Raw genomic sequence first — 13605 nt, forward strand, 5'->3', positions numbered from 1 at the left:
GGGACATTGGGGAATAATTTAAGTGTATTTATTGTATTTTATTGAAATAAATCATTCAAAGTGTTTCTACTGTGAAAAGTACATTCTCAGTTTTGACACAGAGCAGTACATCGTCCTTTAGAAATTAACTCCAGCTCCTCTGATTATTATAAAACAAATACAAACTCTGGACATTTCATCATTCTACAAACGAGTGAGCATTATCAAGTCGACAGGAGTTGAGATGACAGCTTCATCTACAGCTATGAGATTTTTACAATCCTGGATGTTTATGGGTGTGATTGTTTTACGAGAACATAACAGGAAATAGAAAATGGCTACAGTATGATTGACTTTTAAAAGTTTGTGCAGTGGTGCACGTATTTGGCTTGAAAAAACAAAAAAATAAGGCTGTCATGCTGTAAATATTGAAGGGTAACGTTAAGGCATCTGGTTGAATAGAAAAGAAAACCTTTTTTTGTAAATATGGCTTAATGTTAGTGTCTGAGGTTGGTCGCCCTGATGTCTGAGGAAGACTGGTGATGTTCCAGCTAACTGACAAGGCAGGTGTCTAAGAAAAATGTTGGACATCAGAAGTCTATACTTCTTTCTGATACGGTTTCTTTCAGTCATGTTAATACATCTCTCTCCCTCCCATCAATGCAGAACGGACATCGAACTGGTCCCTGAAACGTTCCATCCAGCGGCGCTGAGCTCATGCGGCCAGACGCTGTGCTGCCAGCTCCTCCGCGTCATCTCTGTTCTCGTTGATCTCCGTCAGCGTGCGAACAAAGCGAGTCCACTCGTCGTTTCGTGGAACAGCAGTTTGCTGTGAAGGAGGGGCGCGACAGAAGCGTGACTCAATTTGCACGTAACAGGCGAGGTTCATTCATATCGATAATGGCTAAATAACAGACTCGAACTGCTCAGAATAGTTATTTAAATCTTTGAGGTGCTCTTTTAAATAATCTCATTAGGGTGAAGTGGCCATGCTGAGTAATTAATCGCTCGTGTCTGCAACAAAGCACGCACAAGTAATTACATCAAACTGCATTAGCTGTGATGTTTGCTTACCTCTCCAACATCATACACGAGAACTTGCCCGTCAGAGTCCCCCACTGCGATTTCTCTGCCAGAATGAGCCCATCTGACCCTGTTGAGGGCTGGGTTACCCTCTACTGTGATGCTGGCGGTGGGTACCTGAAACAAACAAAACAAAAAGCGTACAGTAACAGAGAGACATGTAAACTGCAACGTGTAGCAGCACAACGCAGTGAGTTCTGAGTACCTCTGTGTCGTCGTTCAGGTTCCACAGGTCGAGGTGACCGACTCCGTCCACACATGCAAACAGAGCTGGGTGGGTGGGAGACCACATGACGTCATACACGTAATCAGAGCTGTCTTCAAACGAGTACAGCGGCTTATTGTTCTGCAGGAGAGAAGAGAGACAGCAGCGCTGATTTATTCAAATCAATGCATCTTCACTCGGTTGCTACTCAGTGATGTTTGCTGTAATGTTTTATTATACTGAAACAGAAAGACGTGCATGGATGAGGTAGTATAAAGCAATCCGACAGGTTTTAGCCTGCCTTAGTTTAACTGAGTTTTCAAATGTTCGTTCCAAATATAAAAATGTTTAAAATACCATTTGTTTAAACTTACCAATCAGAAAGTTAGATTTAATAAAAATGCTTTAAATTAGATATCTGCAAAATCATAAATATCAAGTACATTCATAAAAAAATAAAAAAATAAATCAAAGATAACAGAACAGTTCAGAGCAGTTTTCATATTGGGGTAATTCATACATACACCATATGAACAAATATGTGACCACACAAAACCATCACGCCAACAAGGACAGTGTGGAGCTGGTGCACCATCAGCTCACACACCTGTAACAGCTTCTCTTGTTCAAGATTCAAGGATTTTTTATTGTCTTACCAGCTCACATTGTCATGTTTATGGTACGAAATTCGGACTCAGGTCCCAGATCAAGAAGCCTAACAATTAACAAATAAATAAATACGAGTAAAAATATTTATATAAAGTTTTTTTAAAAATAAGATGAAGCTGAATTAAGTGCAGCCTGAGTTCAGCAGTCTGACAGCTGCAGCGTAGAAACTGTTTCTGAGCCTGGTGGTCTTGCGCTGATGCTCCTCAGCCGCCTGCTTGAGGGGATGGGCTGGAACAGACTGTATGCAGGATGAGTGGAGTCTTTCATGATGCGGAGTGCCCTCCACCTGCACTGTGAAGTGTAGAGGTCCGAGTTGGTGGGAAGGCTGCTCCCCACAGTCTTTTGTGCAGCCTCAACCACCCTCTGCAGAGCCATCCTCCCAGCAACAGTGCAGCTGCCGTGCCACACGGTGATGCAGGTGCAGAGAACATTCTCCACCACACAGCGATAGAAGCTCCTCAGGACAGAGCTCCCAAGTCCAGCTCTCCAAAGTTTCCTGAGGAAGTAGAGACGCTGGTGGGCCTTCTTGACCAGACTGGAAGTGTTGGCTCTCCAGGTGAGGTCACTGGATTAGTCACTAAGTCAAATGACTAATACACAGTATCGTGTACACAATGTCGTTCCACCAAATAAAGAACCTTGAATATATCCAGGGACCTCATTGGTGGTCATTTCTTGGAGGGCTTTTCACACAATTTCCATTTGTGAGAATGTGTGCCCATTTATTTCGTAGAGGATCTAAGACGTCAGACACAAATGTTGGATGAGAAGGTCCAGCTTGCAATCTTTGGTCCAGTTGGTCCTAAAGGTGCTTGATGGGCATCTCATCTCAAACCATGTTTTTGTAGGCTTTGCTTTGTGCTGTCACATTGGGAACAGAAAAAAAAAAAGAGCATAAAAATGCCCCCAAATTCCTGAAATAATTAAATTGCCCATCACTGGAGATCAGGGTTGTCCAAAGTACCCTGGCTGCAACAGTTAACAAGTATAGCCAAATCTTTACACAGACACACACACACTAGTATTTAAGGTGGGTACCTTGGTGCTCCACAGCTTGACCGTCCAGTCGAATGAAGAGGTAACAAACAGGTGGGAGAAGTCCAGAGGCCCTGCAGCTGTGTGGCAGTGGATTCCTGTGATGGGGCCATGGTGACCCTCAAACATCTCATTAATCCCGGCTTTGCTGTAGAGCACACAAATCCAGATGAGGATGGGCAAAAACACACTGACGACATCAAAATGAGAGCAATAGTTCAACCTGTAAACGCAACAGATGGGAAAAGCTGATCCTCAGTGGAAACATTCAAACATGCAGAAACATTCGAAACAAACATACAACGCTAAAAGGTTACCAGTTAGCGCTGCTGCTCGTGACTGTTTAGGCATGTCATTAAGCAGAAAAGAAAGCAACAGGCACAGATGGACCTCTCCTGGACATGCTCACAGTAATCATTTACTTATATCATGTAATTACCAGCAGGGAGGCAAAAAGTGCTTGTGTCCCTTCATCCACATGTTGCAGAGCTGTTATCCAACTGAGACTCTGATAATTAATGTAGAGGGGTAAATACTCAGCATGAGTGATGCTTATGCATTATTAACTGCGATGAGAGTATCACACCATTGTAAATGAGGTGGAAAATTATTCCCCCAATTACAGAGGTGATTCCGTTGTGCAAAAACCTAGCAGCTATGCCCTCTCTGTGGACTCTGCGTTTACTACAAGGGTGGCTGACATGTTACCCAATGGCAGCTGTGATTTAAGCCACATTTCTCTGCTGAGGATCTTCCATGAGAGAAGCCCCGGTCTCTGAAATGAGGATGTTGTGGGATGAACTGCAGTTTTAATACTCCTTGGGATAACTTACTGTAAACAAACTGCCTCACCCTGAGAAACATGCTGAGCTGAAGGGGAGAAAAGGAACAGGGGGAAAAAATGATTTGTTTCCCCTGCATGTGTGCCCTGTTTATATTGAATGACCTTTACAAACACAACTGACAAGCAGAAAAGAAAAACAGGATGACTGGGCAGGGGTAAAACCTCAAACAGCAGGAGATCAAGTGCTGGGTTTGAGTTGCGCTGGGAAGTGAGTGGGCTTTATTTATTTGACACTCGGTCCTAGGTGGGCCTAACAAGTTGTCTCAGTTTCCTGCTGGCGTTTGAGAGGGACGCTGGGGGCTGTGGGTCGCCAACAGACGCACCTTCCATGACGACACGACATGTAGACGGAGCCGTCCTCGCTTCCCACCACAAAGTTGTTGACGTCTCCGAGCGGGAAAGACATGGAGGTGACGGCTACAGCTTTGGACTGCTTGAACACGAGCTCCATGCTGTCCTGCGGCAGGGAGGGAACATGAAATAACATCCGTAACAAGCTCCCGATTCAGACTTTATGTTAACACGTCCTGCCAAGCACAACCTATAAAAATCACTTGACAGGTTTTTTTTTTGTTGTTTGTTTTTTTTACACATAACCTAAGTTGAACTAGCATTAAAAAAAATGACTTTAGGGTTTTGGCAGCACAAGTGTAATGACACAACTGGCAAAAACAATTTCCTTCAGATTGAAAAATGAGTTGCATAAGAAAATAAAACATGAATTTCAAAAAGTTTAGCCAAAATGACATTTAGGATGGATATAAGGGACAGTGTGTGCTATGCATAATAAATATGTCCCCTCTTTTAGAATATTATGTACTTTCATAGTAGCCAGTCAAATGTATTCCTTTAAATTCTTCAGAAATATAATTCTCAGGAAATGTTACCTGTGGCTGTGAGAGCATATCCAGACTCCAGGAGCATATCTTGCCATCCGTGGAGACGCTAATCAGGTTGTTGGCATTCTGGGTACCGACTACATTTACACAATACACCGGGTGCTGCAAGGACAACAATGGTGAAGTTTATCTTGTGTTGAATATAAACCAGACTGAGCCCACTGGTGTTCACAGTACCGTGTGTGCTGCTGCTGACAGGGGGGTCCTCTGTACCGGGGTCCTCTTGTTGCTCCTGTTGTCCCACAGAACAATCTGTCCAGAGTACGTGCCTCCAACGACGATGTTCGGGTGGAATTTTGCAAATGATGTTGACATAACGGCAGACTAAGAACGGAGGAAGTGTAAGCAGATGACATCATATTTAATCAAACTTTTGGGTTTGTGCTGTTTAGGTTGACAAAATGAAGACAAATATTTCAGTCTACTCCGAGCTTCTGTGTTCCTATGGTAACAATCTGTAAAACAAGCTGATTTTTGCTTTTGTTGCATCATGCAACAGCATCCGTTGACTAAGTGTAAATACCTGAAACTGACGGGAAAACATGGCTCATACTTTGTGGTTTGATACTCTGTTACAAACTGATGGAAAAATGAAACGCCTGCTGGGAGCACGCAGAGATGAGGCCTTCGTCATTTGTTTTTACTGTTCCAAACGAGCATTCCAGGGTTCTGCTGATGATCCAGGCTGTACAGCTACAGCAGCCATCTCTGCACCAGTCTGCTACCAGAACATGTTCCTGTAGTGGCCTACATTTTTTCACGGAAACCTTTTTATTTATGAAATGCTCCCAAAAAAAGGGATTTTTTTTTTGTGTGTGTGTGTGAGAAATAAGCAGAGTCAATGTGGTTGCTTTTTTTCTATTTAGAAAATGCTTATTTTACCCAGAACTCAGAGCAAATTAGTCTTCCTCCTACAAACAAAACTACATTGTATTAAATCATCTGTATAGACCAACTGTCACCAACAATGGTTTTTAAAGAATGTTGCTGTTTTCTCAATAAAGTTTACAACAATCAGACAAAATGTGATCTTACCAGGAGTCCCACATCTACATTCATGTCTACAGACAATAAAGTACAGCATTCCTTCGCTACTTTGCGATTCGTTTATCACGGACTCGCTCAATTGCGGTTTTTCATAATAAGATTGGACATACACAATGTCTGATTGATGGATGAGCTGCACGATAGGCATGGAATTTTTATTTAAAATGAATTACTTTAAATTATTTATCACATTTGTGCAACCCATACTGGAGGATAAACTTCCTGCTGCAGCTGATCAGCTGTTCTCAGTGCAGAGCATAGAAGTGGGCGTGGCCAAGAATGCTTGCAGGTAGCTGAAATCATGGCATTCTGTGCTCTTTTAGAGCGTTTACAGTTTAGAAACATTGTTTAGAATATTGCAAGAGTGTGGGAAGGGTTTAAAATGCCTTATATACACACTACTTGTACTACTATTCCTACTTCGTGATTTTTCACTTATCGCAGGTCTTCAGGGCAAAGATCCCCCGCGATAAACAAGGGACTACTGTATCCAACATATGGTCGAGAACTGGCCCGATTCAGAGAAGCTCCAGACCCAAGTTGGTGTCACCTCCGATGCTTTTAAACTGTGCTGACCACAGTAGACTTCTTTAAAATAAAGGTGCGTTTTTAATACAAATCTAAGTCCAATCTGAAAGTTTTAAACTAAGCAAGTGATCACCTAAAACAAATGACATTTACACCTTTACTGAAAAATATTTACTTCCACCAGGTGACTTCTTATTTAGTGACACCCTTAAGTTAAGCTTTCTCCCTTAAATAAAATGCAGCAAAACAAGTATTTGATTAAAACTTGAAACTTAGTAATAGTAATCAAGTAAACTTGGCTTTGCCACAAACTTTTGAGTAACTCATTTTATTGGGAGTAACGTGGCCCAACACACTTACACCCTCAGCTATCACAATAACCATTTTTTATAGAGAACTTTGTTGACAAAAGTCATGACAAGCAAATAAATTACTTTTGGAGCCAACTTGGAGGCACAAAGAAAACTGCGTTCACACTTCTGTTCAGTTTGATTCATCTTAGCAGTATGCCTACAACGACATCCGCTCTGAAGGCAACAACATGTGGTTCTACTCAACTCGTCTTGGTGAAGGAGCCTCGGGGCAAGCATTATAATAAGGCTGAGCAGAGATGGAGCTCAACTGGTCTCCCAGCTAGCTCGTCTGAACACAGAGCCCTTGTTTAGATGCACATGATAACCAGCCCTGCCCCACACACATAATCCTGCTGCAGTGCTTGGACTGCACTCAGGTCTTGCACCACGGGTCTTCTCCAGAACATGTGTTTGTAGATAAATGTGGCGGTGGAGACGAATGCCAGCTTGGTGAACTCACAGTGTGAAGGTAGGAGGGGTTGTGGGAGCAGAGGAAAGGAATGCTTGGTGATGTTTCATGCATTTTGAAGCCAGTGAGGAAAAAAAAAAAAAAAAAAAGAGGCTGGTTTTGGTACCTGACAGTGGAAGACATACTCTGGTGTAGATTTCTTGTACTTCATGTTCCAAACTAAAGCCACACCATCCGGTTCGTGTGGTGCCTCCTCATTGTTGTTGTACGAGGCCACTAGGAGCTCAGGGTACTGTTTGAAAGAACAAAAACAAAATAGCAAATAAACTAAAATCTGATTAATGAATTTTAAGAGGCAGACAAGCCCCTAAAGCTGGGCTGTTCTATGTGGCACTGCCAGCTGCATTCAAGAATGAGTACTTCTCCCCTTCGAGACTCATTTAAGTTATTTTGACCTTTTGAGAACTTTAGTAATTATTTTAATTTCTGTTCATCATGTTAACTAACTAGGACAGTTCAGCAGGGGCTCGGATGAACACTGGAGCGGTTTTCAAAAGCTCAATAAAGACATTTTACCATGCAAAACAACTCAAATCCCCATCAAAAACAGATAAATTTTATCTGGATATAAACGAACCTTGAATCTTTGCACCCTCATCACAAGAAGAACTACAAAGGTGTTAGTGTTGCTGTGAGCTAGAAATGCAGTGAACAAAGAGTTGGTGTTCAATCACTGTCACATGTCGTAGCAGAATCAGGAATAAAATGACCTTAGACACCGGAGGAAACAAATCATTACATTTTACAGCTCAGTGACAATTTGTATGGGACAAAACCTACTTTTCCCAAGGGAGGTTCGGCTGAAAGAAATGCTGTCAAACTCAAGTAACATAATAATAAAACATTATCCAAAGTATTTTTAAAAGCCGATTTTTTTTTAATTATTATTTTTTACAAGAAAAGGAAAATTGCAGTTGAACAGCCGTTTAATGGTGCGTTGGAAAAGGTTTCAAAACAGTGGTTTTATTAATGAAAGAACTGTCAAAATAAAATCACCTGGGGAGACCAGTCCAGACAGGTGACAACACGATGTTTGGACCAGCGCTCATCCATGAACTGCCTGTTAAGTGAAAGCTTTGCACCTGCCTGAATTTCCCTAAAATAAAAAATAAAAATAATTAATTAAAAAAGTCCCACAAATGAATTAAAGGTTCCACTTCAAATAAGAAATAATTACAGACACCACCAGCTGTTCTGTGATCATTACCCCTCCTTCTCCTCCAGGTCACGACCACTGTAGTCAAACAAGACGTCCACGTGCTCGGACAGAGCGCGCTCAATGATGCGAGTGCTGTGGTCGAAGAAATTAACGAACTCCTCAGAGTGCAGGATCTGGAGCTTCTCCTCCTCTGTAAGCTCGTGTGGGGCAGCTTGACAGAGAAACACAAACATGATGAAATGTTGCGACGCTCCCTGCTGCTAAACGTCAACTTTATACAGAAGCTTCCTCCAATATCGGAAAACAATTTGCTTTCTGGATCAATTCGTAAAAGTTCAAAGAAAATGTCCCTCAAACTTATGATTAATTAACAGAACAGATATTAAAAGTACCTTCCTCCTCTTCCTCTTTCTGGTCCAATTTCTCAGTTGGAGCTTCGACTACTGGTTGAGCTGGAGGAATTTCTTCCTCCTCTTCTTCCTCTGTTGATCAGAAAGTGAACTCCATTAAACCTCAGATCAGACTGAGCTAAGTTCAATCAACTACATCACTGTGTCCATGTATTTTGGGTAACACATTTTGTCAAAGTCAGTTACCATGCAGATTTAAATTAGAGTAAATACTTGATCAAAAGCTGATGCAACGCTTCCCTGCAGACATTTCACACCTTTTGGCCACTTTATTTTGCTCCTTTATTATTTTCTTCTTTCAATAAAAGCTCCACCCAGTGATTATGGGGCACCTCCGTGGAGTGATTTTGCATCGCTGCCTTGCATTTGTTTGGTTTGTCAGCATTATGTCTCCTTTCAAAATAAAAAAAGAACCTGCTCCTCTAAAGCGAGGAAGTTTGTATTAAAGGGACACAGCACAGCGGGTGTCTTGTTGTCATAGGGACCCCTGTCTTTCCCCACTGTTAATGAGACTCCAGCCATTCAATAGAGTCTAGCTGTCAGTGTAGCCGTTTCCTCTGTGTCCCAGTTGCAGGTTGCCCCCTTCTAGGCCACAGGGCAGAGGGTGTGGAGCAGCTGCCTCGGCCCATCCTTTAGGACTTGGCCAGATGACGGCGTGGTGCAAAAGCAGATGGTGATGCAGGGATTGTCTTGTGCTCTTCAGAGGTGGCACAGGGATGGCACAGAGGTTTTCCGCCTGGCCGCCCCGAGACAAGTCTCTCCCTGAACGACAAGCCTGTGCAATTACCGTCCTAGCAGGAGGTCCTGAAACTCCCATTCAACCTCAAAGAATGTACAACAAAATACAGGCCGCACCAGCTGGCAAACTGCGCACCGGCTCCACCTCAAAGAAGATGAACAGGATTTTTCAAACACATCTTCCAAGAAATGTTATTACATGTAAAAAGAACAAGGGGAATTCTTGCGTTGTTTCTACAGGCGTTTATCATCGTATGAGCCGTACAGTTAATCTAAGATTACAACACCGCACGCCAGAATTTCCATCCTACAGAGATAATCTAAATGATAATGTCATCTGTCACTTTGTCCATAAAGTGATTTATCCTCTTTCTTGGATGGAGGGTTGGGGGAGGGGGGGGGTGAAGGTTATTGGGAGCACTGATGAGTTTACAGAACTGGGTTGATGACACAAGCCATTTCAATGTGCAGCCATACCCGACTCCCAACAGGAGAAGGTTAAAATCTTTCCTTTCAAGGGCCTCAATCAGGCTTAAAGGAAAACAGTAATCACTGTCTTTCAGCTAGTCCCGGCCGTGCTCGTCAGCCCTTTCCCTGGTGAGGCAGCCGGAGCAATCAACCTGCCAGGCATTAGGAGCAGACAGACAATCTGAAAATAAAGGGTATAATGCACCTGCCAGCCAAAATGGCCATTTGGAAAAAAGCTAGTGATCCTGGTGACCCCGCTGGGGATGTTCAGACGGGGGGAGAACTAGCAAGGGTGGGTGGGTTGCATTTAACAGAATTCACCCGGATCAGCAATGTCCCATATACTGACACCTCTCTCAAAGCAAGTCCAATTATGGCTTTTGTACCACTTAAGAAATAAAAGCTTTTTTTTTTGGTGGTGGGAGCTGGACAGCAGGGGGATGGGGAGAGAAATGGCAAGTCCAAGTCAATAGACAATTTATTCATGCAAACATGACATGTGGCAAATGATGGGCGACTAGAAAACAACTTTTGCTGACTGTTGCAGATGTCTTCGACTTTCTATACAAGCCTGCAACACGTGCACACACATATTTTCTCTGACACATAAAAACAAAAAAAATTGAAACCAAAAGACTAAAAATACTGGTACAAGCCATATGCACTAATAATCTTCATCTCAAGGAACAGGTTCTTCTTAAGAATACAAAAATGTCTTCAAACTTATATGTATGTGGAGGCTCAATGGGATTAACTTGTATAAATAAAGGTTGAATGAATGAAAAAGATACCAGAAATTAAAAAAAATCAAGGAAAATAGCATATATTAAATTATTTGCCTGAAATCATGCACTACTGTATAACATATTTAATAGTACTAATCATCAAGTGCATAAAAGCTGACCACAATTACAAGTGGCACTTGAAACGAGAAGGCCTTTAAGGGCTTTGTGATTAAAAGTTTTGACCTACCTCCAAATTTAAATTGATTAAAACAATCTCTTTCAATTAAATATTAGATCTTCTGAACCGCTCGGCGTACTTGTATTTTTGACGAGCCTTTTGAAATAATGTACTAAAGCGACCAGTCCCCATCCCACCGCCCCCCACACAACATCCAACAATATCTTACTCTGTAATTACAGCCTTTTGTTGAAGAGTGCATGCTGATGCAGTCTGGGATTACTGTAGCGGTGGCACATTCACCAAGCTGAGGACTTAAATCAACACTTCCAAACTCCACACAGACTGAGGACTCCATCTACAGCACCTTGTATTGAAAGGATGCTTTCAAATAATTCCATAAAAACATTTTATTTTCTCCCAATTCACTTTGGATAATCTCATGTAAAAGAAAAATCATAAATCTAGTTGACACACTTCTCTTTCAAAAAGTTAAATTCTTAAAGTACAATTTTCCAAGTACCTAGAAGGACATTATTGAACCTATGGTAAATCACTGTAAAACCACTAATGTCACTTTGATTGATGATATGTGCTGCTGATTATCCATGCTGCTGATTATTTCATGCAGCTGCATTCATTCGTACTCATCTACTCACACAGACTCATGTTCGTGCTGCTGTTGTTCGGCATTATTATTTTGCACTAATAGTGTTTAGCGTATTTCTTAGTTTATAGCTTAGATCCGTATTACGGTTTCTTTTAAAATTTAGATATTTGCTGTTGTTGGATGTAACTGGGCCCCTGTGTACACAATTTCGTTCCACCTCATGTACCACAAGTGATATGAATGACAATAAAGAACCTTGAAATGCCAACATCGTTACCATGTTGGTAATGATGGAGATGTGAAAGGTCACAGATGTTTTTCACCTACTAAAGTCAAATGTTATAACTCATATTAACCGTGTGTGTGTGTGTGTTAAGAGTTGTTTTTGTCTGGATCAGAGTGCTGCATAAGCATGGAGCCTTTCACCCGAATAAGCAAGGAGGCTGCAAGAGTCGTCTGACCTTGCCTTTGTGTGATAACATTATAAAAAGACACTCTTTTGTGCTCTCGGTGAACAAACTTTGGAGATGAAGTGTCATGTAAACATCTTGCCTGCTTGTATTTCGACCTCTGTTCCATCTTGCAAGATTAAACCTGGGATTAAGAAAATTATCTACCTCTCCTGTGTGGCATATTTATTTAATGAGCTACGATGATAGTATTAAATTATCCTAACAATAACCATCAGGGAGTCATAACTTCTTTTGCAGGACATTTTATGGACACTTCATTAGCTATATATGACCTTGCTTTCATGCCACATCCCACTTTGCAGAGCAGGTGGACGTCTCCTGGTTGGCACTGTGATGCAGAAAAACCTGAACAAGACATAAGTTTATGACACACACAAACACCATATTCTGAGTAGCACCTATTACCATTTCCCATTACCCAAAAAATAAACCTGTTCCCCTTAATTGCTCAATGGATGCCTTTTTTGGTGATCTTCAATCTTCTACTCCATTTTCTAAGATGTGTTGCCCACACGGTGGGAACCTTGAACCTGCAGCTGTCGGGGCATGTTAGCCGCTCCCTGTAATGCCACCGCCTGCTGACCTTGAGAGTGCTGCAACGTTGCCTCTTTTCTACAACACGATAAATCACTCAATCAGAAAGCAGCCCCGACGCCACCCCGCACATCAAAAATGCGGCAACGGGAGCGAGCTGGGAAGCCGTCTCATCGAGTGCCAAAAGTGATGGTGTGAAAATGCACAATGTCACTGAGTGTGTTTTGTTATGTGCCTGTTCGGTGAAGGGAGAAGACAGGGGAAGCAAAGGAGTTGATGAAATGATTACACAGTGGCAGAGAGAGGGGGTGGGGGGGCTGTGTTGAACAGCTGGTACAAACCATCGTTGTTTAACAGTTTTACTATACCCAGAAGAGTCCGGTGTAAAGAGCATTGAGGAGCAGAGGGATGCTCTTCATCCTTCACTAGTTCTGCTTGTAGTCCACAAAAAAAAACAATTTGACCTTACACACCCTGTAGACCAAACCAGAATTTCCACTACACAGTTTAAAATCCAAAACAGGCTTCAGAGGTGCTCAAAATACGTTCAAAAATAACATTTAGTAGTTCGAGCACTTTATTCACCATCTCCAACCACGAACGAGCAAAGCAGCAAAGATTTCATATTTTTTTACAACATGTGTTCAACATGTGGATTTCTGTACAAAAACCCAACTCTTCTGATCGTCCAACCACATGAAAGCATCGGTGCAGCAATTACATACATATCAACACGCTTCAGATGCAATAAGCAGTCAAACGCACGATGCTTCATATCTTCCGCTCCAATCGCATTTCTCCTTCCTGTCACTGGTTTTCTCATCCTGCTCGTTAATTACACCAAAGCAGGGTTGGTGGTGAGGATCAGAGGAGCAGAGCTTGTCTGAATTTAATCTTTGCCCCTGACTTCTTATGTTCCCCGAGTCTCATTTTTCCTTCACTTTCATCAAGGAGCTTGGTAAACCTCTCCTCCTCCCCGACGTGCTCCTGTTTTAAATATTCCTCAGGAAGTGGTGTATTCTTTAAGTAACAAAATTAACCTGAGATTTTAACTGACAAAAATAGGGATGCATGATATTATCGGCATGGTATCGGACCATATTAGCGATAAAGACATTGGCTATTCCATCAAAATAATTCACCAATATAAAAGGCACTTAAATATACAGTATATATATATATATATATATATATATATA

General features: G+C 41.9%; 1 protein-coding gene across 2 annotated transcripts in view; it reads right to left on the bottom strand.

Moving 5' to 3' along the window:
- Positions 1-6: 6 nt before the first annotated feature.
- LOC119419142 (dynein, cytoplasmic 1, intermediate chain 2a) overlaps positions 7-13605 on the bottom strand; it is a 19876-nt gene continuing 6277 nt past the window's right edge. For both annotated transcript variants that reach the window (XM_037686443.1, XM_037686444.1), the window contains 11 exons: positions 8663-8752; positions 8319-8481; positions 8108-8207; positions 7218-7343; positions 4892-5038; positions 4703-4816; positions 4139-4272; positions 2975-3119; positions 1268-1408; positions 1054-1179; positions 7-808 (listed from right to left, as the gene is read on the bottom strand). In XM_037686443.1, coding sequence (XP_037542371.1) covers positions 695-808; positions 1054-1179; positions 1268-1408; positions 2975-3119; positions 4139-4272; positions 4703-4816; positions 4892-5038; positions 7218-7343; positions 8108-8207; positions 8319-8481; positions 8663-8752 — 1400 coding nt within the window. In that variant the 3' untranslated portion in view covers positions 7-694. The remainder of the gene's footprint in view (positions 809-1053; positions 1180-1267; positions 1409-2974; positions 3120-4138; positions 4273-4702; positions 4817-4891; positions 5039-7217; positions 7344-8107; positions 8208-8318; positions 8482-8662; positions 8753-13605) is intronic.

Source organism: Nematolebias whitei, chromosome 13 (assembly GCF_014905685.2).
Source record: "Nematolebias whitei isolate Nwh7 chromosome 13, NemWhi1, whole genome shotgun sequence".
Taxonomy (NCBI): Eukaryota; Metazoa; Chordata; class Actinopteri; order Cyprinodontiformes; family Rivulidae; genus Nematolebias; species Nematolebias whitei.